Source organism: Emys orbicularis, chromosome 7, assembly GCF_028017835.1.
Source record: "Emys orbicularis isolate rEmyOrb1 chromosome 7, rEmyOrb1.hap1, whole genome shotgun sequence".
In the NCBI taxonomy this organism is placed as follows: Eukaryota; Metazoa; Chordata; order Testudines; family Emydidae; genus Emys; species Emys orbicularis.
Window position 1 is genome coordinate 77860719 of NC_088689.1, and position 23289 is coordinate 77884007.

The following is a 23289-nucleotide window of genomic DNA, read 5'->3' on the forward strand; positions in this document are numbered from 1 at the left end:
AATCTGACCTCTCTGGAAAGCATTGATATCTGCAGTGCATTAACACCAGGTGAAAGGGTACAGGTGTTTGTGCTGCAAAAATACAATCTGTTTTCTAACAAGCCAGGGAAGACACACTTGCTGACTCATAAAATCATTACAGAAGAACCACAGCCACTGACCAGAAGACCCTACAGGGCCACTGGCAAGATGCAGGAATGAATTTGTACAGAAATACAAAGCATGTTCGACCTAGGAGTAATTAAAGCGTCCAACAGCTCTTGGGCATCACATAGCCCTAAGAAAGACAACACGGTGAGCTTGTGTTGATTATAGAAAACTCAATGCTGTCACAGTACCAGATGTGTATCCCATGCCTAGAACTGATGATATGCTGGGCTTTTTAAGCAAAGTTAAATCATAGGACTGAAAGGGACCTCAAGAGGACTCCAGGACTCCAAGAGCAAGCATGGGTCCAGCCGGAAGAGGGCACTATAAGAGAAGCCCTAATCCATTACACAGAAATCTTGCTGTTGAAACTGAGCACCATTTTAACTAGAATATATATATATATAGAATATTAGGGTTGGAAGAGACCTCAGGAGGTCATCTAGTCCAATTCCCTGCTCAAAGCAGGACCAACACCAACTAAATCATCCCAGCCAGGGCTTTGTCAAGCCGGGCCTTAAAAACCTCTAAGGATGGAGATTCCACCACCTCTCTAGGTAACCCATTCCAGTGCTTCACCACCCTCCTAGTGATTCTATATTGAATAAACTCTTTTGTTGTATAAAGTGTAGCCTCAGAGATCCACAGAGGCATTTTTAACATGTAATATCTGTCCGTGGAATTCTTTTAAGGGCTGAGACAAATCCCTTTCCCATGCTTTACAAAGAACCCCAGATTAATGGAGTTCCTCATCATTAACATTAATTCTGGGGGAATTCTGCACCAAAAAATTAAAAATTCTGTGCACAATATTTTAAAATTCTGCATATTTTGTCAAAACAACACAGTATAATCATGCCAGTTTCAATTACTTTGGTAATTTAGTTAAACTACAATACAATGAATGGAGAATGGGAGTGGGGAGCATTGGAGGAAATCCCCAAACTCCCTTTGTCTAATAGTAACATGGCTAGATTTGACCGTTTGTTTCTGGTTATTAGTCAACAAATATATGCAGCCATATGCTCAGTATTACATCATAGGCAACTGAAGAGTAAGTGAGGGCTGGGAAATCAAGCTCACAATTTATACTGGCTACTGACCATCTCCGGAAAGATCAGTAGTAAACAGTTCATGGAGCACATTATGATAGGAAAATGTTTCAGTCCAAAAATTTAGACCAGTTCTAATCAGTAATCCCCTTAAACATTTATAAGGCCATACTGTCATTTGCAATAAAGCTCCTTTACACGACTCTGGCAATGCTCCTGGGAGAATTCACAAAGAACAATGGGAACAATTCACTATGTAGGCAGGCTGCTACATTCTATTCTGCCTGAGGGGACAGAGCCTGCCCCACACCTACCTCCTCAGAAACATCCCGAAACCCTGCCCCTCCATGCCAGGCATCCCACAATAGCGAGCGAGAGGGACAGAGTCTCTCTTGTTTGTGCACATCCGCAGCAGTGATTGATGTCTCCCGACACACGCCTAGTCCTGTCCCCCCTCCACTCCCCAACAGTGATATGCCTCTCCGCTGGCTGCTCTGGGCGCCTGAAATGACAAGCCTGCGTTGCCGGGGAGTGGCTTGTGACCGCTCTTGCGGCTTCCCTTTGCTTCCCTGTCAGAAATCATTTTTCTGCAGGGAAGCAAAGAAATCTGCGGGGGATGTGAATTCTGTGCATGCGCAGTGGCACAGAATTCCCCCAGGAGTAATATATAGTGGACAAGGGCCTGGAGTGTTTATGAATTATTTTTAAAGTTTCCAATAGTTCTGGGGCCTTTGGCAGTCCTAGGGCATCTGGCCAAATTGATGTTAGCAGCTGCCTTAGTTGTAAATACTGTCACTCTGCTGCGGCTGGCAGGTCATAGCATTTCCTTAGCATTAGAAAAGTAACGAAGCCCTCATTGTCTAACTGGGAAAATTCATGTGATGCCCCACGTTTATCCCCACAACTTCTATTGGGAGGCTGTTCCAGAACCTCATCCCTCTGACGGTTAGAAACCTTGTTCTAATTTCCAACCTGAATTTGTACACTGCCAGATCATCTCTCTTTGTTCTTGTGTCAACATTGTCCTTTAGCTTAAAGAGCCCTTCCCCACCTGGTGTTTGCTGCTATAAATATAGCAAGGGGTAATCAGACCCCCTTCTCTACTTTCTTTCTGTTAGACCAGGGGTCTCAAACTCAGATGACCCCGAGGGCCGCATGAGGACTAGTGCATTGGTCCGAGGGCCGCATCACTGAACCCCCCCCACGCTGCCTCTGGCCCCAACCCCACTCCACCCCTTCCAATTAGGCCCCGCCCCTGCCCCACCCCTTCACTGCCCCAATTCCAATCCCTTCCCTGAAGTCCCCACCCCAACGCTGCCCCCAGGGGGTGCAGAAAGGGTGCAGGGAGTTGAGATGCAGGAGGTGTGCAGGGTGCTCAGGGAAAGGAGCTGGTGTGTGGGGTACAAGAGGGGTGCGGCAGGGGGTCAGGGTGCAGGGTGCAGCAGGTGGCTCAGGGCAGGGAGTGCAGGAGGGGTGCGGGATGCGGCAGGGGGCTCAGGGCAGGGAGTTGGGGGTGCAGGAGGGGTGTGGGATGTGGCAGGGGGCTCAGGGAAGGGAGTTGGGGGTGCAGGAGGGGTGCAGGATGTGGCAGGGGGCTCAGGGCAGGGAGTTGGGGTGAAGGCGGGGTGTGGGATGTGACGGGGGCTCAGGGCAGAGAGTTGGGGATGCAGGAGAGGTTCAGGGTGAGCTCCAGCCTGGTGCTGCTTACCTAGAGCGGCTCCGGGGTGGCAGCGGTGCTCACGGGGGCCAGGGCAGGCTCCCTGCCTGCCTTGGCCCCGGCTCCATGCTGCTCCGTTCCAGGAAGCAGCTGGAACCGTGTCCCTGCAGCCCCTGGGGGAGGGGCTCAGGCTTCCCTGCTTCCCCTCTTGTCGCTCTTCTAGGTACCTCCCACAAAGCTCCCATTGGCTGCGGTTCCCTGTTTCCGGCCAATGGGAGCTGTGGGGGGGCGGTGCCTGGCAGGAGGCAATGCCCGCGCCCTCTGCCTCCTCCCGCCTCCCCCCCCGGCCCGAAGGGGCGTGCTGCCGGCTGCTTCAGAGAGCAGCATGGCGCTTGCAGCATCAGGAGGCAATCCCAAGGGTAGGCAGAGGGGCCGGGGGGCGTGGGGAGCTTGGCGGGCCACACACAAGAGCCCTGCGGGCTGCGTGTTTGAGACCCCTGTGTTAGACTAAACAAGAGAACAACATATTAGAAATACTTTCCTGAAGGCTACCAAAACAGTAGGATAGCAGGAAAGACTTGGGCCTACCAGAGCAACTAGACTCTTCCCTCCATTCCCCCTTATGAGCACTCCTCCCTCTCAGGGTGACAGAAACCACCATCAGCCTGGAATGGCCCAGCTCCCGGAATCTTGGGATTAGGGGATAATTCAGCTTTAATTTAAAACCCATCAGTTTCGAGCTCTGTTTGTTAATGTGACCAGTCAGCCCCAAGAAACCAGGAGGCCAAAGATACCCGTGAGCTCACCAAAAATCTCATGACTTTCAGATGGGACCCACAGCACCACTGGCTGCTTCTGTCTGCAGAGAGCCCAACAGTGACTCAGTGGGGTGAGCACCCCTGTTAACAGGATTGGAGTGTTAACACTCAAACTTAGTGCATTGGCACCATTAACTATTTCATCACTAATCATTTTAGGGGGGTAGAAGCAAAGCCCACTGGGGCAGGAATTGGTGGAGGAGGGAAGGAAGAGAATAGCAAAAGGCAACTGCAGCTGTTACAGTAACAGGCCACTGTCACTTCTCTTGGCCAGCTGCACTCCATGGCCACGCTCCTGCCCCGGCATCCCGGACAATGCACTCCAGCTATAGATCAGCTCAGATCCCATCAGCAGAGGCAGTTTATTGTTGAAACACAAATGGAAGACACCCCCATGTGATACTACCGAATACAAAAGATACAGAAAACTCTGAAACCCACCCTGCCCAGAGAGTTTAATCTTGGCACATTAGCCATTCCCCTGCCTCCTCTCCCCGGTCCAAACACACACAGCACATCTACTGCTCTGTTTGCAGACTGGAAGGATGGATATACTTGACATTTTTGCTAAGAGATTTAAGTTGCAGTGTTTGCTAAAGCAGGGGTTCTTAACTTTTTTCTTTCTGAGTCCCCCCCACCCCCGCTATAAAAACTCCACAGCCCACCTGTGGAACAACTAGTTTTCTGCATATAAAAGCCAGGGCCAGTGTTAGGGGGTAGCAAGCAGCGCATTTGCCTGGGGCCCCATGCCACAGAGATTCCACCGAAGCTACATGGCTCAGGCTTTGGCTTCAGCCCCTGGTGGCAGGGCTCAGGGCCCCAAGCTTCAGCCCCATGCAGTGGGGCTTTGGCTTTCTGCCCTGGGCCCAAGTGAGTCTAATTGGCACTGTTTGGAGGACCCCTGAAACCTGCTTGCAGCCCCCAAGGGGTCCCCAGACCCCTGGTTGAGAACCACTTTGCTAAAGGAACTGAAACCACCAGTGGAGTGGCCCATGAACAGCACGGACACTCTCTTCCTCAGCTGGTCAGCTCCCAAGAGAAGTTTTCTTTCCACAAAGTGACCTTTGGTCAGAGAGATTCTGCAGCTACAAAGTGTTGGAGTTCTACATGCACAGCTGGGAATTAGAGAGAGATTAAGGGGTGCAGGAGTATTTGACAGCTGTACGAATCTGTCTGTATAAAATCACTTAATCCAACATGCTCATTTGCATTTTATCAATTTCCTCTGGAGTCACCCTGGAGCCATGCACTGAAGGCAGGGATACTGCATTGCAGGGTGCAGAAACAAGCTGAAGTCCTGTTAATAATAAGTAATGAAGAAATCAGATGCCTGACAGTCAATTCTGGCACAGCCGCACAATCTTCTCCAGATCAGCTCCCTAGTTAGGTCAGAGTTTCGCCCTTTGTTACCTGCCAAAGAAGAGCACAGCCTGCAGTCACCAAGGGCTATCCAGTGTGCCCACTCAGGGAAAGTTAATGAGCTCCCGTACACTGGGAACTGGGTAAAAGTCATCCCTCACAGCAAGGCTGGGCCCAGGCCAGTGTCACTGATTCACCAAGATCTCAGTTCTATCTCCAGCCCTGTTGGCCAAAACCAATGCCCCAATGTAAGTACTGCTGGGATGCCCACCAGAGCGTGCAGGGGGCAGGAGCTCCAGGACTATTGTTCGGGAGAAAGGCCTGCACCACCACCCCACAGTAAGAACTAGCACAGCGGGGCTCTGTGTGGGAGTCCCACACATCCCCCCACTGTGTAAAGAGCAGATTAGCTGGCGGGTGGTGCTGGCACAGCGTTACTGCCAACGGGGGGGGGGGAGGATAGCAGGGCAATACGCACTGGAGATGGGGTAAAAGCCGCAGGGGGGCTTGAACAGCAAGGCCCCGGCTGTCCCTGAGCTGCTAAGTGTGGGCTGAGCCCTGCACCGAGCTACTCGCAGGGCAACCCCTCCTCCCACGCCGGGGCTGTCCCCTGGTGCCACCTCCCCTGCTCTACCCCTCACCCTGGCCTCGATGTACTCGATCCGTCGCTCCAGCGCGGTCAGCTTCTCGTTAAGGGTGGCGAGCCGGGAGCGGCAGGACATGTCTGCGGGAAGAAGGGTCGGGTCAGGGGCTGCACCGGGCTCAGGCCCCGCGGTACCCGGCCAGGAGCCCCCCCATCGCCCATGGGGGAGCCCCAACCCCAGAACCCGCCCGAACAGAGCGCGGCGGGGCGGAGCCGGGCGGGGGGGGGGGGGTCGAACTGGGGTGAGGTGGAGCCGGCCTAGGCCTGGTTGGGGGGAGGGGGGTGCTGGAGCCGGGCCGGGCGCGCACGCACCGAAGGAGTTGAGGAAATCCGCGATCTTCTTGATGGAGCTGGTGATCACTTCGATGTACTCGCGGTTGGCCCAGTCCTGGTGGATCTCGCGCTGCACCGGGTCCTCTTGCAACGACATGGCCGCCGCAGTCACCCCGCACCCAGCCCCACCCTCCGCGGCGCCGCCCGCGCGCCCAGTCCCCTGCCGCACTGCGCATGTGCGGGGTACGGATCGCAAAGGGACACAGGATGCAGCCCCACCTTCGCGAGCCCGAACCTTGGGGAGCCCGCGGGAAGCCCGGATCCGCCCGCCCCAGCGGAGACCCGCCTCGGGCACCCCGCTCTGGGAAGAGCACAGGAGGGCGAGGTTAGCGACGGTCTCTACACCCCTACGGCCACCCCTTCGGGCCCCCAGCCCCCTCTGCAGCCCCCCCGACTTCGGGGCCACCCCCCCCGTCTACAGCCACCGCTACCCTCTAGCCACCCCTAACACCCGCTACTCTCCTTATAGCCACTGCTACCCCACACGATATAGGCACCCCTCTCACACTCCTGATAGCCAGCACCCCCTCCCCCCCATACCCTCTGTAACCATCACAGCCATGGCTGCCCCACACACACATCCAGGCTAAGCTCTGGAAAAGGCATGTTAGTCGGAGCTGTTAGACCCCCAGGGAGCTTTTCCCACAAGGAGAGCTTTATGCTGTACCCATACAATACGCAGTGACTGATTCCACATGCCCAGGGCAGGGATTTCAGTTTATTCAATGAGTTAGTAAACAAGACATCTGGCATTAAGCTGTTTTTTGTAATTTACAACTATAACAAGCCTTTCTCTCACCATTAATGAGCACTTTATGTTACCACTAATGAGGGCATTTGGATTGCTCTCCCATTGATTCTTCTGTCCCAATAAATGGCCAATGCAAGAAGGTAATTCTCACGAGGGCTCCAACGGCTGGACTGTTGAGGGAAGGTGGGTTTTGTGCAAATATTTCATTGATACTGTACAAGAACAGGTTCTTTCTGTAAATATCACTTCTCTCACTTTGGCAACTAATCCAAACTTTCAGTGCGTTTCTAGACAGAAAGCCACAGAGTTTCCCCTTGAAATCCACTCCCTAGAGCAGCAGAGAAGGAAAGGAATTCGTATGGAAAAGAGTTTAGTAGGGAGTATCTGGAGGCAAGAACAAATAAAAATAGTTCTAGGTCTGACTTTTTTTCAATATGTCTGGGTGCAAAACACCCAACCGATATAGACTGCACAACCAACACTAAATGGGGACTAAATACCATCTATAAAGACCTGGCTACAAGTGAACCTTCTTTACTGTTGCACAGTATTAACATCTCATCATGGGCATACAGCCTCCAACCCACAGAGTCTATTCAGCTGTGACAGGTGTGGATTGTTTTGGATAATACCAAGCTTCTATGCCATGGTGAGCTAACAGAATGCTGGGAGGCTGCAAGGTCTACTCAAAGCTCTCTTCATCATCATCATCATCATCATTGTGCTCGGATCCACCCTCGCTCCCTGAAATGTCACCTTCCTCCTGGAAAAGAGAAGAAATATTTATAGAACCAAGGACTGGATGTAACCTTGGGGGCCTGCAGACACAGACTGCATACAAGTCCTCCTAAGTGATCATTGGCAGGCCAGAAATGTCAGTATTCAAACAAAAAAGGGCCTGATTCTTCTCTCGTGTAGGTGTTGTCTGCACTACAGAGCTGAATGATTTGTACTTCATCAGCCATCTTGTACATTTGTTCCACCAACCACTCAGTGCATCTATGCTGCATAGCTTTAAGAAGCCCTTAAATTTCACCCCATATCCAGTCTGCTAGCATGCCAATAGTACTCTGCTGCACTGATCTGAGCCACAAGGTCCTCTGGGACTGTATTTCTGTTTACTGCACCCCATCAGTCCATTCTCAAACATTTTTTGCCAAGCATTATAGGATTCCTCTGGTTTTGGAGAATTGTGGGAGCAGAGGTCAAACTCCCATGATTCCTTGTAAGAATCCTATAACTCACCAGCTTGCACAGCATTTCCAAGCTGTTTTAGCAACACAGTGGATACCAAGGAGTGCTGAAATGGTTGCATAGGGCTGAGAGGTGTGTGAGTGGGTGGTGGTACTGACCCAAGGAGGAGAAACTGGATGTGGAAGGGAGAGTGCAAAGAATCCTGAGGGAAGTGTCTTGAGGGGAAAGAGAGCAGAATCTCCTGCCTGATCCTCCAAACCTGCCTATTGTGTAGCTCTGTCCTGCTGTCTCTGACCCTGGAGGACTAGGCACTGCCACACCGACTGGGATAGGGAAGTTAGCTGGCAGAGGAAGAGGTGCTGGGTGGCAACAAGAATGATTAAAGGATTAGAAGACATGCCTTATAGTGACAGACTCAAGGAACTCATTTGAGTTAGCTTAATGAAGAGAAAGTTAAGGGCTGACTTGATCACATTCTATTAGTACCTACATGGGGAACAAATATTTAATAGGCTCTTCAATCTAGGAGAGAAAAGCATAACACTCTCCAATGGCTGGAAGTTGAAGCTAGACAAATTCAGACTAGAAATAAGGTGTACATTTTTAACAGCAAGAGTAATTCATTGTAATTGGAGTCATTCTCCATCAGTGACAATTTTAAACTCAAGATTGGCTGTTTTTTCTAAAAGATCTGCTCTAGGAATTATTGTGTGGCAGTTCCCTGGCCTGTATTTTACAGGAGGTCAGAGTAGATTATCACACTGGCCATGGAATCTATGAATCTATGTTGTCAACAAGGTTTGGTTGGAGCTCATGCCCTGCAGCTTGGGAGGACTGCTTGAGAGCGCTGCTGGGGAGAGTCACTACAGCAAGACACCAGCAAAGGCCTGCCTTCCAGGGGTGGGAGAGAGACAGAGAAACCACTGTTCTAAGCAGCAAGATCACTCAAGCCAAAGGTGGGGAAACAGGCAGATTAAAAACAGAGAGAGAGAGTGAGTGTGTATGTGTAAGAAAACGGCACAAGCTGCTGGTGACTGGGAAAGGGCTCTTAAGGGTGTGGGGCTGTTGGGAGTCTGCACTCCTGCCTACAGAAGCAAGTGGGTGGAGCTACCCACTAGCTGCCTCTGGAAGTATGCTGTAGGGAACAATCCTGCCCTTACCAGCGCAGTAGGAAGTGGGATAAAATGGGACCTAATAAGGCATTTCCAGCTTTCACTTCAATGACTGCCCAGGGGACCCCAGTATTCTTCCCATTCCAATGGACACAAGAGGGAGCTGGAGTGTCTTTGCTTCCCAGTAGCCAGAAAAGGAAATAGTCTGGTTGATTTGGGGTCCCAGTTTTGATTCATCTGGACTTTCTTTAGTTTAACTTCAGTCCAGGAAGTACCCCCAGCCTCTGCCCAGCTCATCTGAAGCAAAGCAGAGCACTCCCTATTGATTTATCTACTGTGGCACAGGGCCGTCTCACCCTACCAAGAGGCTGTGCCTCATCTTGAACTCAAAATAGCAAATGTTTAAGAAAAAACTGCATTTGGTGAGAATAGCAACAAGACTGATTCTGCTTGCAGGGCTCAGGTTATTAACTCAGTCAAGAAAACCCAAGGGCTTTGCTGTCTGCATTTTTTTAAGATAGATTTTTTTCAGTAGGCAGCAGGACTCTAATACGGTGAGGAGAAAGTGCTGTCATGGAGCTGAGCAAGTGAGAGAGATGGTCTCTGCTCCTGCCCTGCAGAGAGAGCAGACACAAAGGTCATCACAAGTGTAACTCAACTGAAATACCACCAGGGATGCTCAGGAACCATAAAAGCAATAGGCACTGCTGCCGTGTACAGAAATACCTCAGCAGGATCTTCTCTGGGGAGCTGGGAAACTCCCTCCCCTGGGTCATTCTCTTCAGAATCCTGAGACAGGATCTCTTCTCCCTAAAGTGAACATGGTAAATACTTTATGAGGCAAATTCATGCATGGAGCAGCAATAGTGACCCCCTGCTGGAACAGAAATGCACTGCATTTGGTTGCAAATAAGATTTCGCTGCAGAAATGAGCTGCCCCTTCCCCCCCCACACACATGTCCTGCTTCACTGCAGTGGGGGAGTAGGGGTGGGGAAAGAAAATGGTCAGGCTTGGCCTCTTTTAAAAAAAAAAAAAAAAATGAAATGAGGCTTGGCAGTTTTGGGGCCCCCAACTGCCCCTTGTCCTTTTTGGAAGTCGAAGTGCCAGCCATCAGAAAGAAGGGAAAAGGCAAGAGGCAGTCAGGGCCCTGAAATGTCAAACATTGCAAAAATAAAAACTGTCCATTCGCTCTTGTCTCTGGACAGCATTTCTCGGTGCACGGGGCCCCAAACAAGCCTGGGCACCAGTTATTCTCCATCCCAGCCTGCAGAACAGCAGTGAAGTGGTGCACAAGGACCTCTGAATTTCATCCAAGTGAGGATCAGTAAAAAATGAATGCTCTCTCAACTTAAAGAACTAGTGCAAAAATATACAGCATCAATTCCACTAAAAATGCACAGATACCCTCTGATATTTCTCTGAACAAGCATGCTTGTAGTGCAGGCAGTTAAACCAAAAGTAACTCTCATTTTTTAAAATGAATAGGGCCTCACGTGACTCTGGGTTCTTTCTATTTACACTACTGTTGGTGAAGACCAGTTGCAAGGGGAAAGGCTTGTGAGAGCAGTGTCTTTCTGTCACTGACTTCAGTACAAAAAACTGGCAGGAGAATATTAATGTTACAGTGAAGCACTCAGAAGCCAGTAAATACCAAAAAGTTAAGGCTGCCTGTACAATCTTAACTCAAAAACACCAGGGGCAGAGTTATTACATCACAGTTTCTGAATGACTTGGTCACATACTACAGTTCTGCAAGACCGCTGTCTCATTCAGTGCACAGCCAAGAGGGCAGGAGTAAACAGTGAATGACACAGGGGTCTACAGAACTCCTGCCTCATTCGGAGTCAAATTCTATATGCTGACAGTATTGGAATTACTCTGGATTTACCCTGGTACAACTCAGATCAGAATCTGGCCCTGACTACATAAGCTAGCTGGTGTTCAGTGAACGAAGCGGAGGGATGCTCACTGAACGATGAGAATAAACATTACTATAATACACTTACAAATAATTCATTTTATTGATTGAAAACATTTACACTTAGAATTTATATTTTAGTTTTTAAGTGTATTTAAGGTGCAGCTCTACCCTGAAAAGCGACCATGCAAGAACGATTCCTTCCTATCTGCAAACTGTACGAGAGGCCGATCGGCTGACTTTGATGACCAAAGTAAATGTATACTTCATCTTACTGATGATGATGATCTACAAGATGAAAAGACCTAACTTGTTTCACAGTTTCCAGGCTGAATTGCAGGGCTGGACATTAGGAAACAAAACATTGTTTTCTTTGTAATCTGAGCATATTCGATTTGGAGTCAAGAGACACTCAATACCTAACCATACCATTAGGTTTTTTAGAGTCACTTTTCCAAGCAGAGTAATGCTTTTGTTTAATTTAATACAAACAATTATTTTTAGATGGCAAATAGCAATTGTATTGTGGGCACATCTACTCTGTTTCTGTTCTAGTAGGTCATTATTTATCAGTAAATGTCAGATTCTTACCAGAAATCACCCCAACCTCAACAAGGGTTTGGCATCAAAGTCAGCAGATCGGCCTCTCGTACTGTTTGCAGATAGGAAGGAATGTTTTCTAATGCATGTAGGTTCTTTTATTGTTTTTAACATTTTCTCTGTAATGCTTTCTCCTTAGGAATAAACATGCTTGCTTGGAAAGAGCTGTATGGTAACTTCACTGCGGGAAATTACACTGTTTATAACCTCTGAGGAGAAGGCAACGCAGGCTTGTTTAGCCAGTCTGCCTTGCTGGGGAACTCACAGTGCAGGCACAGGAGTGTGTGGCCTGGAAATATCCTGGTCAGGTGGGAGAGAGATGCGGGTCTTCAGCCAAGAGAGGCGACGGCTGGGGAGCTGGAAGCCTGAGAGTGGGTGCCCATGCTGGACCATGGAGAGGGAATACAGGTGCAATTTTCCTGAGCTGTGACAATATCCAAAGCAAAAGGACTGGCAGTGCTGTGATCCTTACCTGCAGGTCCCTGTTTTTGAGGATGCCCACCCAGAATGCTTCCTGGCAGTGGTTGAAGGCCAACATGGCTTTTACTCGGTATACAAATTGCTCCAGGGACTTTTTCAATAATGGCACGTGGTTGGTCAATCCTAGGTCTTGGTGAATCTAAATATGGGACACAAACACAATGAAATTACACCTAATTCTTGCTGTTTTTTTTTTTTTTTTTAAATGGAGATATCCTATCTCCTAGAACTGGAAGGGACCCTGAAAGATCATCGAGTCCAGCCCCCTGCCTTCACTAGCAAGACCAAGTACTGATTTTGCCCCAGATCCCTAAGTGGCCCCCTCAAGGATTGAACTCACAACCCTGGGTTTAGCAGGCCAATGCTCAAACTACTGAGCTATCCGTCCCCCCTGAAGGCTTCTCCTGTTATTTAAAATCTATGCAGTGAGGCATCTTGGTGTAAAGAAGAGATGCAAAAGCAACCAAGGATCTTGTGTGGCTGGAATAGTCCGAGGAGAATGCTGCCATCTCTAGCCCCAAACACTTTTAAGCCGGATTTATATAAAAAAAAGATTAAAAATCTTTGCAACCTTATTTTAGCCTTTTGTGCAAGAGGAGACAAAATTACTCCCCTGAGCAACCCAAAATTCCTATCCAATATGGAGAAAGGCCCAGTGAGCCCAAACGTCCCTGTCCAGCCCCACAATGACAGCTGGTAACTCCCCCACACAAATCCAACTCATTCCCCTTTAATCTGTTCAGTTCTGTGGAGGGCCCAGTTTCTGCTGGAACCCATCTGCTCAGCCAGGGGCCTGTTCCAGCAGTTTAGCTGTGTACATCAGTGATATAAAACTCTTCTGAGTAGATCACATCCTATTGTCTTTGCTCAAGGCTCCTTGTTTTACCAGTTTCCTCTCAGAAGGAATCACAGTCACCCAGTGTCTACCATACACACATTTCCTCTCACTAAAATGTACTGTCCACCAGGTAGAGTGATAGAAGCTGCATACTCTGCACACAGTGCTTTAGAAAGAGGGAGCACAAGATCCTAGGATTCAACTAAGAGGCTATAAATTCCTGCTCCTTGGCTGGCTGCCCTCCCAAGCTCCTCTCCCTTGGCAGTGCCCTTCCTCCCTGTCATAGAATCATAGAATATCAGAGTTGGAAGGGACCTCAGGAGGTCATCTAGTCCAACCCCCTGCTCAAAGCAGGACCAATTCCCAACTAAATCATCCCAGCCAGGGCTTTGTCAAGCCTGACCTTAAAAACCTCCAAGGAAGGAGACTCCACCACCTCCCTAGGTAACACATTCCAGTGCTTCACCACCCTCCTAGTGAAATAGTGTTTCCTAATATCCAACCTAGACCTCCCCCACTGCAACTTGAGACCATTGCTCCTTGTTCTGTCATCTGTCACCACTGAGAACAGCCGAGCTCCATCCTCTTTGGAACCCCCCTTCAGGTAGTTGAAAGCAGATATCAAATCCCCCCCCCCCATTCTTCTCTTCTGGAGACTAAACAATCCCAGTTCCCTCAGCCTCTCCTCATAAGTCATGTGCTCCAGACCCCTAATAATTTTTGTTGCCCTCCGCTGGTCTCTTTCCAATTTTTCCACATCCTTCTTGTAGTGTGGGGCCCAAAACTGGACACAGTACTCCAGATGAGGCCTCACCAATGTCGAATAAAGGGGAACGATCACGTTCCTCGATCTGCTGGCAATGCCCCTACTTATACAGCCCAAAATGCCGTTAGCCTTCTTGGCAACAAGAGCACACTGTTGACTCATATCCAGCTTCTCGTCCACTGTGACCCCTAGGTCCTTTTCTGCAGAACTGCTTCCTAGCCATTCGGTCCCTAGTCTGTAGCAGTGCATGGACTCTGCACTTGTCCTTGTTGAACCTCATCAGGTTTTTTTTGGCCCAATCCTCTAATTTGTCTAGGTCCCTCTGTATCCGATCCCTACCCTCTAGTGTATCTACCACGCCTCCCAGTTTAGTGTCATCTGCAAACTTGCTGAGAGTGCAGTCCACACCATCCTCCAGATCATTAATAAAAATATTAAACAAAACCGGCCCCAGGACCGACCCTTGGGGCACTCCGCTTGAAACCGGCTGCCAACTAGACATGGAGCCATTGATCACTACCCGTTGAGCCTGACGATCTAGACAGCTTTCTGTCCACCTTACAGTCCATTCATCCAGCCCATACTTCTTTAACTTGGCGGCAAGAATACTGTGGGAGACTGTATCAGAAGCTTTGCTAAAGTCAAGGTATAACACATCCACTGCTTTCCCCTCATCCACAGAGCCAGTTATCTCATCATAGAAGGCAATTAGGTTAATCAGGCACGACTTCCCCTTGGTGAATCCATGCTGACTGTTCCTGATCACTTTCCTCTCCTCTAAGTGTTTCATAATTGATTCTTTGAGGACCTGCTCCATGATTTTTCCAGGGACTGAGGTGAGGCTGACTGGCCTGTCTCAATGGCCTCTCCCGTCAGAGTTCCAAAGAGTCCCTACACAGCACACAGGCTCCACTGGGATTCCTGGCTCCAAGCATTCTCACATGGGTTAAAAACCTAAGGAAATTTCCTGGTAAAACATATTGCTAGGCTGGAGTTAAGCTTGTAACTGTCAGGTACCAAAGAGAAAAACTGAAGAGAATGCTGATGCTGTTATTAGTTTCCTCAAAAGAGATTCAAACATGGTCTTGAAAGGCACAGTTAGGGCCATCCACTCTGCTGTTACTCTTCTTCCTCTGCTAAAATAGACCTTCCAAGCACCAGGCCTTCAAGCAGAACCTGCCAGGAGCCATGGGACAGCCAGAGGAATGGGCAATGGGATTTTCCTGGGACAGGAACATCAACGTACCAGATCCTGGGCAGTCAGTCAGTCTGAGGCAATTGAACCTTCTCTGCTCCTCTGCCAGCATTGAGATAGGCAGAGGAGCTCTGCGTGGCAGTGTGGGGTAGAAGTCAAGACATGGATTGGTCTATTTGATGTGTAGTGAGGTGGAGTGGCCTCCCCCCCACTTGAGAGCAAGGGACCACTATGGATGAGAAAAATGTCCTCTGCCCTACCTTGACCTCTCTGTGACGGCTGCAGAACTGATTCAGCTGAGAGCCAAGCTCTGCAATGAACAGAGGGCTGGGATGCCTCCCACTGAATAAATCAGGTGAATTACTTGCTTGAAGTGGAAGCATTCCCTGCAGGAGATCCTGCTGGTTGAGCTAGTCTGTCTCCTAAGCAAGATGCCAAGCAGGTGAGATTCTGCCCAGAGGAACAGGTTTTTTTGTCTCCTTGGCTGGAGATCTGCTTCTTGTGTTTCCTCTTGTTAATGTAGGCTAGAGCTGACATCATGATTTCTGTTCACAATCCCTGGCCCAAATGAGACAGGAAGGCTGCTCCTCATACTTTTCTACTAGTATCTACAGAGATAACCATGTGCTGGGATCTCTCGGGTCGCTCCTCTCCATCAGGGAGGGAGGGAGGGGTATTCCACCATCTCAGGGAAACATGAGGCTGCATCCAAAGCAATTCTGTTCTTGTAGTCACCTTCCTGCAGGCTCCGTTGAGAGAACAGATATATCAGAGGAATAAATACCAGGGAGGGAGAGGAATTATTTAAGCTCAGTACCAATGTGGACACAAGAACAAATGGATATAAACTGGCCATCAGGAAGTTTAGACTTGAAATTAGACGAAGGTTTCTAACCATCAGAGGAATGAAGTTCTGGAACAGCCTTCCAAGGGGAGCAGTGGGGGCAAAAGACAAATCTGGCTTCAAGACTAAGCTTGATAAGTTTATGGAGGGGATGGTATGAGATTGGTCTTTGACTATTAGTGGTAAATATGCCCAATGGCTTGTGGTGGGATGTTAGATGGGGTGGGATCTGAGTTACTACAGAGAATTCTTTCCTGGGTGTCTGGCTGGTGAGTCTTGCCCACATGCTCTGGGTTTAGCTGATCGCCATATTTGGGGTTGGGAAGGAATTTTCCTCTAGGGCAGATTGGCAGAGGCCCTGGGGGGTTTTCGCCTTCCTCTGCAGCGTGGGGCACGGATCACTTTCTGGAAGATTCTCTGCATCTTGAAGTCTTTAAACCATGATTTGAGGACTTCAATGGCTCAGACACAGGTTTGATACAGGAGTGGGTGGGTGAGATTCTGTAGCCTGCGTTGTGCAGGAGGTCAGACTAGATGATCATAATGGTCCCTTCTGACCTTAAAGTCTATGATTCTATGAACAGGGAGAGCATAGAGGTCAAGCATGTTGCTATGCCCAGGGTCCTATAACGGAAGCCATAATTCCCAGTGGCTGCAGGACCTCTGAGCTTAGTCCTCCTCAAGTCCTTAGCCTTTGACAGATGATGCTTTGCGGGGAGCACAATCGCTTCCTCCCTACTAAAGGAAGCCCCAGATGTGCTAGTTGCTGCGATGGGTCCGGCACTCTGCTCTTCACTGGTGACAAAGCCTGAGGAGGGAAGGCATTTGTGCCAGTGTGGAGTCTCTTGTGCTACTCATGTGCAGCTGATCAATAGCTGAGTTAGGGAGTGATCTGGATCTTTCAATGCTTGAGGGTGGCTGCTGCCACAATCAGCAGCTTGGAGGATACCTAGGAGGCTGTGCATAATGAATAAGCCTACAGTGAGAAGGAGTGGGAGAAGTAGCTAGCCTAGGTCCTGGAGTCCCAGTGCAAAACCTCATGGTGGTAGGCAATATAGTCTGCAAGCTTAATATACTAAAATCTCTTTCCAAGGCAAGTTAGTGATAGAAAGGTAAGGGAAGTGTCATTTGATTCATAAAAATCTACAGAATCATAATTTCAATAGTGCCATCCTCTGTGGCATGGCAGGGGGAACTTGCTGCCCCATCCACCTGGCTCCCAGCTCCATGTCCTCCAGTTGGTTGAAATTTTGATAATACAGTGTTGTTGGAAATGGGTTGAGTTGGGTATCGTTGAAAGCTCCTTCTCCCATGAACGTAATGGTACTAAACATGAGAAACCTAGAACAATTCTGTAGATAGATATTGGAGAAAATGTTTAAAAATCAACTTTTTTATGAAAGCATAGTTGAACACAGGCATGCCAAACATGCAGCCCTCGCAAGTTAAGTTGTGTCCCTTGGCTGCCAGTCTGTGTTATCAGTTAATGCTCAGAATAGGACACCTGATTAGTTTTTTTAATGTTACAGATTTCTATAAATGGAAGGAGTGCTTCAAGCTGATTTGCTATCATCAGCAAAAAAGTGGTTCAGTGATATTGATTATCAGCTTTGTTTATTATGCCAAGAGTGGTAACAAGGCACTGGTTAAGACATCAGTATCGGGTCAGAAATTACTGGAATCTATCTCCAAACAGTATGCACACAGCTACATAACATACATTACATAACATAATTAATTACACTCCCAAACTAATTTATTACAAAATCCTTGTTTTTACTTTGGTCTTAATCATTTTTAGGCATCAATGGGGAGACAAAGAGTACCGACTAGCAGCTGAATCTTTGGAGAATACCACCGCGGGGGACCTGGCTAAACACAACATTTGGTGGCACCTTATGTGCTATAAGAAGTGGGCCCATAAACTGAATTTGGAAGGTTGGTGAGGAAGCATATTGAGCATCAGAAAAAAGTTGAAGGTGCTGGGACAAGTGCCAGCTGTGGCATGCATTTCGAGAAGAACACCTGCTTCTTCTTCAGTAAGCCAGAAGCCATCCTCTTAAGCACAGTTTCAACACTTAAGAGAGGTGTGAAACTCTATGAAGCAGTCACTCTTAGAGAGAACATTGATAACACTGGATATCATCACACTGAGTGCTACACCAAGAATGCATGTAATATATTGTGTCAAAAGATAAACACAACATAACCAAATATTGATTGTACTACTGCAAACTGAGACTCAGCTGGAGTTCATTGCTTCACAGAGGCTCTAGTGCAGTGGTTCTCAAAGCCGGTCTGCCGCTTATTCAGGGAAAGCCCCTGGTGGATCGGGCTGGTTTGTTTACCTGCCGCACCCGCAGGTTCGGCCGATCGCGGCTCCCACTGGCCGCGGTTCGCCGCTTCCGGCCAATGGGGGCTGCGGGAAGCGGCGTGGGCCGAGGGATGTGCTGGCCACCCTTCCCGCAGCCCCCATTGGCCTGGAGCGGCAAACCACAGCCAGTGGGAGCCGCGATCGGTCGAACCTGCGGACGCGGCAGGTAAACAAACTGGCCTGTCCCGCCAGGGGCTTTCCCTGAACAAGCGGCGGACCAGCTTTGAGAACCACTGCTCTAGTGGATGGGAAAGTGGTGGTGATGTCCAAAGCAGAGGCTATGAGCAGAGAAATATGTGCTTTGAATGGGACTGAAGAGGCGCAAATGCTTAGCAGGAAGGCTCTTAAAGCACTTACTGAAGATGAACCGCAGGATATGGACGTAGTTTTTAGCAATCCTATCCACTGAAATGAATCACAGAGCATATCCTTAAAAGCTGCAAAAGAAGTGGCACTATCAAAAGTGGAAGAAAGCACTAATCTCAACAGTAATATGAAGACTGTTTGTAGCTGCTAAATTTTTACAGAAAAGCATTTTGTCCTGCAGTACCTGGGCATTTCAGGCATCCATAGCTGATGCCAAACCTGAAAAAAATAACAGCGTGTGACCTATAGTACTACTTCTTTAAGTGGTGCGTTGGTGGTTGTAGTGACTTCAGCAGCAGCAAATATGACAGTAAGAAAGCAGAGCACAAGGCTGCTATTTTACTGCAAAGCCTCATGTATGAGTGCTTGAGTGAAACAGGTTTCCAACACATACACAACAACCATGAGGCATATGCATAATCTACCACTACAAGTGGCTGTTGGTTTAACAATTCATTCCAAAACATTCAGCAAATTCCTCAAGCAGCTTTTGCACAGCAGCTTTGACTGCTCCACTTACAACTACAGAGTCCTCTGCCTGGACACTGCCACTGCAAACAGTGTTCTTTGCCTCTTGGAACTGAATGAACGTTCCCCCAAACCTCATCAAGGGTAGGTGTATATTTTGTGCTGTGAATAACTTAAACTTCCCTGAAGATACAGGAGATAGCAAAGGTACCCTTCATGCTGCTGTGATGGTCTGCTATCAGGAGTGTATTAATGGGGAGCAGTCCCAGCCTCAGGTCAGAAACGTTTTCCTATCACTCAGATCATTAAGTGCCACTGCACTGCCAAGTTTCCAAGCCCTTTCAAGATGTGACACCACCGGAAGGTTGGCTGGAAAGGCCAAATTATCATATTGGAAGGCACTGGATTCAGCCTTCATAGACTCTCTCCTCACTCTGAAGGTGCTCAGAACGGCTGAGGCGGCTGATATGGTCATAAATGCACTGGAGGCGTTGATATGCCAAGTTTACCATTTGAAGACCAACATTACGACACTTGCAGAGCTACATTGGTGATGTTTGCCAAGAAGCACACAACAGGAGAAAAATTGCCACCAAAAAGGGGTGCATTTATACCTGCTATTAAGAGGGCAAATTATCAAGCAGTGAAATGGCTCCAGGATAATCGAGTGCATCCAAAACTACCCTTCCTTGTCAGGAATGGATTGGTCTTGGAGGATGGACTGATCACACTTGTGTGTGAAATACTATGTGCTCCCGAATCAATCCTTCAGCTAATCAAATGCTCGTGTGCAAAGACCAGATGCTCACCTCCCTGCAAATGTTTGGCCAGCAGCCTGCCATGTACCGAGATGTGCAAATGCGGCACTGACAAGGATCAGTGTGACACTGTATCTAGCAGTGGTGCCCTAGACGGAGACAACACTGATGATGACTTTGATGAATAAATGTTTTCAGTCCTAAATGCCAAGTCTATCTTCCCTAGCATTACCAAAGAGCAGTGTCTTTTTTATGTAAGCCATGCATCCCTGTGTTAAAGTATAATTAAACAACTGCTGATTTTTAAACCTTTTCTTGAATATATATCTATAGAATTGTTCTAGGTTTGTCATGTTTGGTATTATTGTGTTTGTGGGAGAAAGGGCTTTTGAGTGATACCTAACTCAACCCATTTCTGACGACATTGTATCAGCAACATTTCTACCAACTGGAGGACCTGGAGCTGGGAAGGGCTGTAGGGGGGAGTGAGTCCCACTTGCCAGGCCACAGAGGATGAGACCATTGAATTTATGATTCTGTAGATTTTTATAAATCAAATGACCCTCCCCTACCTTTACATCATTAACTTGCCCATGGAATTGCATACTCTCCCAGACTAATGGGCCTGGACAACAGAGGAGACCAAGCAGATGAGTAAACCTGGGAAGTATATTCCCTGGGACAGCTACAAGGGAGTGCAGAACAATTTGTAGGCGTCCATCTGTGCTTACTGAACCCAGAGCAGCATTGCTGTCAGGACACTTCAACCATGACGGGACCTTTATCCTGGTCAAATTCCTGTGAAGAGGAGTCCTGTGTGGGACCCCTGGAGACACCATGTGAGGAGGCAGTGGTGACAGACACACACAGAAATCAACACAGATTAGTAAGGCTTTGCAAATACAAGAGCTAGTGTAAACTCTAGAGTCTCCCTTACCTTTGAATGACCACACATGTGATGAAGTTGTCTGGTGCTCAGCTGTAAAGTTTTCAGCAAACTCTGCACGTCTTCCTGTAATGAAAAGGACCCCTGAGTCACTGGTACTGAATTTTCAAATCTATAAGAATTTGCTACCCATCACAAAGGATAACTTGGAAGCAAGAATATCACCTCTCCTATTCATCCTACCAGTGCTGCAGAGATATTAAGACATACCTCTGCCCACTCCACAGAAAATACCCAACAAGTTAAGACACGGCAGCCATAAGGGAGCTGAACTCTGTGCATAGTCTCATAACCAACAAGAGAATGTGCTCACCAGATGTATCATGTTCCACAGCTCTGCAAAACAGCCAAGTAAAGCCAGACATTTTGAGCTGAATCTGTTCTCTATTCTCTAGCACAAAACCCGGCACCTATAGGATCAAGGTGCCTTGGGGGTGGGGAAATCAGCTTTTCACAAGCAACTTTACCCACTGGCTGAAATGCCATTGCAGTCACAGAGCAGCCAGCCCCACATTGCAGCCCAGGCAGCAATAACATGTAGTCTATAATGCCCCCACCAAGCTCAGAGACTGAGACCATCATCTTCAAAAGTTTGGATAGCCACAAGTAGCAATTTGGGGCCTGTCTAGAGACTCTAGTGGGGACTATGCACCCTAAGGATCTTCAAAGCTGGCATTTGAGCACACTCACACTGTCCAAGTGCTCTGGGGCTTGAGCTCTTCAAAGGGGTAGGGTGGTCTCAGATATGGCAGCCTAGGAGAGAGCGAAGAGAGAGCACGCTCCTGCCTCCAGAAGCAAGGGGGCAGAGCTTCCTAGTTCTCTGCAGCCTGGGGAGGACACTCCAGGAGAAGCGTTTAATCAGGCACAGACAGGCTGATGTCAGACGAGTCTGGTTCGTTAGCACTTACCATAAACTGTCCTTCCAAAGACTGCTCAGAGACTGGCAACTGAGACACCACATCCAGTGTGGCCACAGAAGCCCCTGGAAATGTCAATGTTTTGGTGCCCAAATGATTTTTTTATATGCATTTGGGCTGCATCTCAGTCCCAGTCATGATACCTCGAAAGCCTCAAATTCTAGGCAACTATGGAACATACTTTCTCCAGTGGGCCAGACAGTCATGGTGCAGACCGCAGCATGTGAACATGTCATTTTCAGCCAAACTCTCAACTACTCTGAGGCACTCTCCTAGTTCAGCAAGAATCTCCAGCAAGGGGTGGCCAACCCTCTGCCATGTTGGGTACAACCCAATGGTCTTAGGGCATCAGCCACACCACTAAACCCCATGGTCACAGTTTGGGGATGGAGGCAAGAGAGAGGAGCAGCAGCAGGCAGGAGGTCTGCTGCCAGCACCCTAAGGCCAGCGGCCTAATGATCTGATGCTGCTTGATGTGGTACAGAAGGAGCCAGCCAGGACTGATTGAAGAAGTGCTGGTTGTGGCTCTGCTGTTAGGTTGCTTTGGTGCCAAAACACTGCAAGCTCCAGCTGTTCCTGTGCTCTGCACATGTGATGTCCCAGCAATCAGTTTCCAGGCCAGAGGATTCTGTGTGTGTGAAAAAGGGTCTGGCCTGGAGATTACTTTCCACTCTAGCAGACATAGGCCAAGCGACAGAGATCCATGCCATGAGATTTGTGACCTCCAGCTTCTAATATTGTAGTGCTCGGTACCGGAGAATGAAACCAGGCAGGAAAAACTCCACCTGGCACAGACCACAAAAAGCCACCTACTGACCTACCAACAGCACTCTGCTACCCTGTTCATTTAACTGGCTACTCACCAACCTGCATGCATGTCTCCTAGCCCATCGTTTGATCTAATGGGCTGGAGGACATGACATAGGTCATCTCAAAACTGCCAAAGTTCACAAATGAGGGGCTTGCTTTAATCCCAGTTGTGTTTAGATGACTACACAGCTGACGTGATGAAGATGGCTATTCTCAAGTCTGCATTGGCCAGGAGGCTGCAAACATTATTTTTGGATGTAGACTATGTAAGTATGATCCATGCTTTTGTCCTCTCAAGACTGGACTACTGCAATGCACTCAAGAAGCCAGCTGCTGCATTCTGCTCTTACTTCAGCTTCCAAATGGATTTCAGGCAAATCTCTGTGCCTCTGAAATTCTTACCCTGTGCTTTTTAAAGCTATAATCCAAGAGAGGCATGGCAAGCTTCAGGAAGGCTTCCACAAAGAGGCGGCCGTACTGTGAATGCAGAAAGATGATAAATAAATACATCACACACTTTTTCTTATTGCATTTGGCTATTCCACCAACCAAACTTTAAATTCCACTTTGAGTGAGCCAAGGGCAATTCCACATTAGCAAGGAGTTCAGGTAAACAGGAAAAGGTTCCTCTCTTTTAGGGCAATCTCTTCTAAAGGTCCATCACAGATCTCTCCTGCTTAAGGGCTAGATTTGGATCTCCATTTCCTGTGAGGAGTCACACTGAAATCCAACTGCAAACAAGTCTGGTAGCTTTAGAGGCAGGGACATTTCCTTTTGCTAGTGATTAAAGTTCCTGTCATGCACAGGGGCTATATCATATCACTAGGAATACAAAATGAAACAATAATAATAAGTACACAGCAATGAAGCAGCCAGTGTGTGAGGTCCCAGCTGGAAAGGGGAGGGCCATGGAGGGACACACACTGCTGCCTTCTGGGCTCA

General features: G+C 48.4%; 2 protein-coding genes across 2 annotated transcripts in view; both read right to left on the reverse strand.

Annotated features, from left to right (window-relative positions):
* Positions 1 to 4012: 4012 nt before the first annotated feature.
* On the reverse strand, positions 4013 to 6158 carry LOC135880942 (probable protein BRICK1). Its single transcript, XM_065407353.1, has 3 exons — positions 5989 to 6158; positions 5675 to 5757; positions 4013 to 5084 (listed from the first exon to the last, which is right to left on the reverse strand). The coding sequence occupies exons 1-3, from the start codon at positions 6104 to 6106 to the stop codon at positions 5058 to 5060; spliced, it is 228 nt and encodes a 75-aa protein (XP_065263425.1). The 5' UTR covers positions 6107 to 6158; the 3' UTR covers positions 4013 to 5057.
* A 1284-nt stretch (positions 6159 to 7442) lies between these two features.
* The window catches only part of FANCD2 (FA complementation group D2), a 183633-nt gene continuing 167786 nt past the window's right edge, over positions 7443 to 23289 (reverse strand). The window contains exons 39-43 of the mRNA XM_065408219.1: positions 22750 to 22824; positions 20612 to 20686; positions 12058 to 12204; positions 9793 to 9876; positions 7443 to 7523 (exon numbers count right to left, since the gene is read on the reverse strand). Coding sequence (XP_065264291.1) covers positions 7443 to 7523; positions 9793 to 9876; positions 12058 to 12204; positions 20612 to 20686; positions 22750 to 22824 — 462 coding nt within the window. The remainder of the gene's footprint in view (positions 7524 to 9792; positions 9877 to 12057; positions 12205 to 20611; positions 20687 to 22749; positions 22825 to 23289) is intronic.